The 4,195-nt window shown below is 43.8% G+C and overlaps 1 protein-coding gene across 3 annotated transcripts in view; it reads right to left on the reverse strand.

Moving 5' to 3' along the window:
• Positions 1-3,822, reverse strand: part of LOC139392500 (IQ motif and Sec7 domain ArfGEF 3a) — a 180,034-nt gene extending 176,212 nt beyond the window's left edge. For 2 of the 3 annotated variants that reach the window (XM_071140497.1, XM_071140498.1), the window contains exon 1: positions 3,156-3,822. In XM_071140497.1, coding sequence (XP_070996598.1) covers positions 3,156-3,679 — 524 coding nt within the window. In that variant the 5' untranslated portion in view covers positions 3,680-3,822. The remainder of the gene's footprint in view (positions 1-3,155) is intronic. The other variant, XM_071140500.1, reaches the window with a different exon arrangement.
• Positions 3,823-4,195: the final 373 nt, after the last annotated feature.

The raw sequence follows: 4,195 nt of genomic DNA on the forward strand, positions 1-4,195 counted from the left end.
CAACTTAATTGAGTCCACCTGTGGTAAATTCAATTGATTGGACATGATTTGGAAAGGCACACGCCTGCCACAGCAAAAACCAAGCCATGAGGTCGAAAGAATTGTCCGTAGAGCTCAGAGACAGGATTGTGTCGAGGCAAAGATCTGGGGAAGGATACCAAAACATTTCTGTAGCATTGAAGGTCCCCAAGAACACAGTGGCCTCCATTATTCTTAAATGGAAGAAGTTTGGAACCAAGACTCTTCCTAGAGCTGTCCGCCCTGAGCAATTGGGGGAGAAGGGCCTTGGTCAGGGAGGTGCCCAAGTACCTGATGGTCACTCTGACAGAGCTCTAGAGTTCCTCTGTGGAGATGGGATAACTTTCCAGAAGGACAACCATCTCTGCAGCACCAATCGGGTCTTCATGGTAGAGTGGCCAGACGGAAGCCACTCGTCAATAAAAGGCATGTGACAGCCCACTTGGAGTTTGCCAAAAGGCACCTAAAGACACTCAGACCATGAGAAACAAGATGCTCTGGTCTGATGAAACCAAGATTGAACTCTTTGGCCTGAATGCAAAGCTTCACGTCTGGAGGAAACCTGGCACCATCCCTACGGTGAAGCATGGTGGTGGCAGCATCATGCTGTGGGGATGTTTTTCAACTGCAGGGAATGGGAGACTAGTCAGGATCTAAGCAAATATGAACGGAGCAAAGTAAAGAGAGATCCTTGATGAAAACCTGCTCCAGAGCGCTCAGGACCTCAGACCGAACGTACACCTTCCAACAGGACAACGATCCTAAACACACAGCCAAGACAACACAGGAGTGGCTTCGGGAGTCTCTGAATGTCCTTGAGTGGCCCAACCAAAGCACGGACTTGAACCTGATCGAACATCTCTGGAGAGACCTGAAAATAGATGTGCAGAGATGCTCCCTATTCAACTTGACAGAGCTTGAGAGGATCTGCAGAGAAGAATGGGAGAAACACCCCAAATACAGGCGTGCCAAGCTTGTAGCGTCATACCCAAGTAGACTCGAGGCTGTAGTTGCTGCCAAAGGTGCTTCAACAAAGTACTGCGTAAAGGGTCTGAATACTTATGTAAATGTGATATTTCTAGTTTTTTATATATATATATAAATTTGAAAACAATTCTAAAGACCTGTTTTTGCGTTGTCGTTATGGTGAGGGAAAAAAATTATTTAATCCATTTTAGAATAAGGCTGTCACGTAACAAAATGTGGAAAAAGTCAAGGGGTCTGAATACTTTATGAAGACACTGTATTATCAACTGAAAACTGAAGCTACAAGGAAAAACCTTTCAGATAATGAATCAGCTCATGAATGGCATATAAATTATGCCATTGGGGATTGGGGATTGCATAGTTTGCTTGATGTTCATCAACACGAGTCAGCTCACATGTGCTGGTTTGTCATCTCAATTTAACCAGCTGAAAAGATTTCTGACTGATTGGAGCATTTTGATAATAATACAGGCCGAGCTACAGGTAACTTCCAACATAAAGGAAACACTTTAGTCAATGAGGGGTATAAAATATATTGAAAGCAGGTGCTTCCACACAGGTGTTGTTCCTGAGTTAATTAAGCAATTGAAACATCCCATAATGCTTAGGGTCATGTATAAAAATGCCCAGCTGTCCATTATTTTGGCCACCATGGCTAGAAGAAGACTTTGACTTGGAGATGTTGGAACTGGACCATGATAGGTTCTAAAAGAAAGAGCAATGGCAAATTCCATCACATTTCTGTAGAAGTGTGAGCATAATGTCTTTATCTTTTTCAGTGACTTTTTCAAACTAAAAATGCATGCTACATATAGGGAGTGCCAAACACTGGCAGCACATTCTGCAACTGATTGTCAATTCAAACAATTTAAAGCACACTTCTATGGAATATACAAATTGTTTAATATTTTGTTCATCAATAGATGATTGCTTCTATCTCCTGCCTTGGTATAGGCTCTGAATTGAAATAGGCTATGATGTCGTGTTCCTATCGCATAAAAATAATATAGTCTACCCATACCGTCAAATTTAAACAGGATACTGGTCTATTTACTTCTGAGCATGTTTGGCTATTCAAATCAAATCAAATCAAATCGTATTGGTCACATACACATATTGAGCAGATGTTATTGCAGGTGTAGCTAAATGCTTGTGTTCCTGGCTCCAACAGTGCAGTGGTATCTAACCATTCAATACACACAATCCAAAAGTAAAAGAATGGAGTATAGAAATATGAATTGAGCGATGTATAAATGGAAGCCTACTATGTATTGTGTAGCAGGAATAAACCAGTTATGTCAGAAAAGGGCCACGTCATGTCCTGCGATATGGTTATGATGTAGGCCGAGGCTATATAATAAAAGTAACACATTTGGCTGCATGCTGCTATGCGATCTCCTTACCAAAGGAAAATGCATCTGTTTTATCATTAAGTATACGTTTTTATGTTCTTATTAACTTACCATTATTATAATTCCTGTGCATCAAAAAAAACATGTTCCTGCAACAATATAGGGCTGGGAGCTGCCAGGGACATCCAGATACTTAGGATTCTCACCATTCTCATGATGATGTGATTCCATGTTCCAAACATATTGCTGCTGCATCGATACAAGGGAGTCATGGAAATAAAAGTGCTGAAGACAAATTGTCTCCCAATTTAAAAAGGAAAAAGACTGGCATTTTGGTGCAGGTAGCCTACAGCAAACTAGTGAGGTATTGAAAACTGGGATGTGGGTAACTTTGACCAACTACCTTTTTGAGAAAAGAAATATTACTTGCTAAACAAAATGTTTTTTAATCTGAGCAAATGTATTCACTAATATAAAATAATGTAATTTCCCCATTTCTTTGGAGCATACGATATAGCTCATTATTTGAATTATGTATTTTACACAGACATTTTCGCTCATCTTTGTTAGGATCCCACTGTTTGTCAATATAACATATCATGCAATTTATCATGAATTGATCGAGTAAAATAGTAACTTTACTGGGTCGTGTTATGTTTGTTGGGCTATGTTTGTAACGTGGGCTAGCTAGCCAAACACTCGAGAAACAGGTAGACTAGCTAAGAAATTCGCCTTAATGGAATTCTAGCTAGATGTGGGTCAAATATATAGGCAATAATGTTGCATAAGGCTACTCACTCTGCTTTCCTGGCAAGTCCAACGGAGCGGCACAGAGTCGTAGGTGTTTGCGGGACCAGGGACTTGCAGCACGCCGGGCTTTTCTTGTCCTCCTCCGCTGAGTCGGGGCTGCTCTGGCCCGCTTTTGGAGACGGCGGGGAGGTGGGCACCAGCTGCAGTTGCTGCGGATGGTGAACTGGAGGCGTCGGAGGGGGAGGATGCTGCGGAGGCTGTGCGGTTAAAGAGGCGACCTGCTGCGGTTGCTGGCTAGGATGAACCCCGGCTTTGTTGCCCCCTGGATGCTGGTGCAGGTGGACGGGTGGCTGAGGGCTTGTACTGCGGGGAGACGGGTGGTGGTGGTGGTGATAGGACTGATGGGGGTCCCGCAGATGGCGGTTTTCCCCAATGAGGTCCTCCACCTTCCGCTCGAGCTCGTCGATACGCTGGCGCTGCGTCTGGATCAGGCTCTGCTGGTTCTGCACGATGGTGGTGAGTTCCTTCAGATACAGCACGGCTTTCATTGGGTTATCTAGCAGGCTCTCCATACCTGGTTTAATATCTATCACGTTTGGATTTTCGTGATCAGCCTTTCCTGCTCAGATTCTCTCCTCGAGTGGTTTTGGCGAGGCGTTCGGTCGACCTACATGCAAAGCTGGGATGCTTTCTCTGCCGTCTGACGATTCTCTGTGTGGAATCTCCGTAATGGCTTCTCTTTCTCTCTCACTTCTCTCTCTCTCTCTCTCTCTCTGTCGCTCCCTCTCTCCCACTCTCCCTGCGTAGTGCCTACGCCGTGAGGATGCGAGAAATGATGCTGATGCAACGATCAACATCCTCCAATGAGCTCTCTGATTGGAGGAGGAGCTAGTGGGTGGATGATGTCAACACAGCAGCAACAACAGTGGAGTGTGTTTGCCTGAAAATGCCCTACAGTAATATTTATTCAAAGTATTTACACAGCACTCTATTTGAACCGAGAAACGTTTTAATTCTTCACACAAGGCTGACCTTCCTGTGGTGTGCATCACACCACAACTTCACTAATAGGCTATCATTTGAAAGAA

Source organism: Oncorhynchus clarkii, chromosome 33, assembly GCF_045791955.1.
Source record: "Oncorhynchus clarkii lewisi isolate Uvic-CL-2024 chromosome 33, UVic_Ocla_1.0, whole genome shotgun sequence".
Taxonomy (NCBI): domain Eukaryota; kingdom Metazoa; phylum Chordata; class Actinopteri; order Salmoniformes; family Salmonidae; genus Oncorhynchus; species Oncorhynchus clarkii.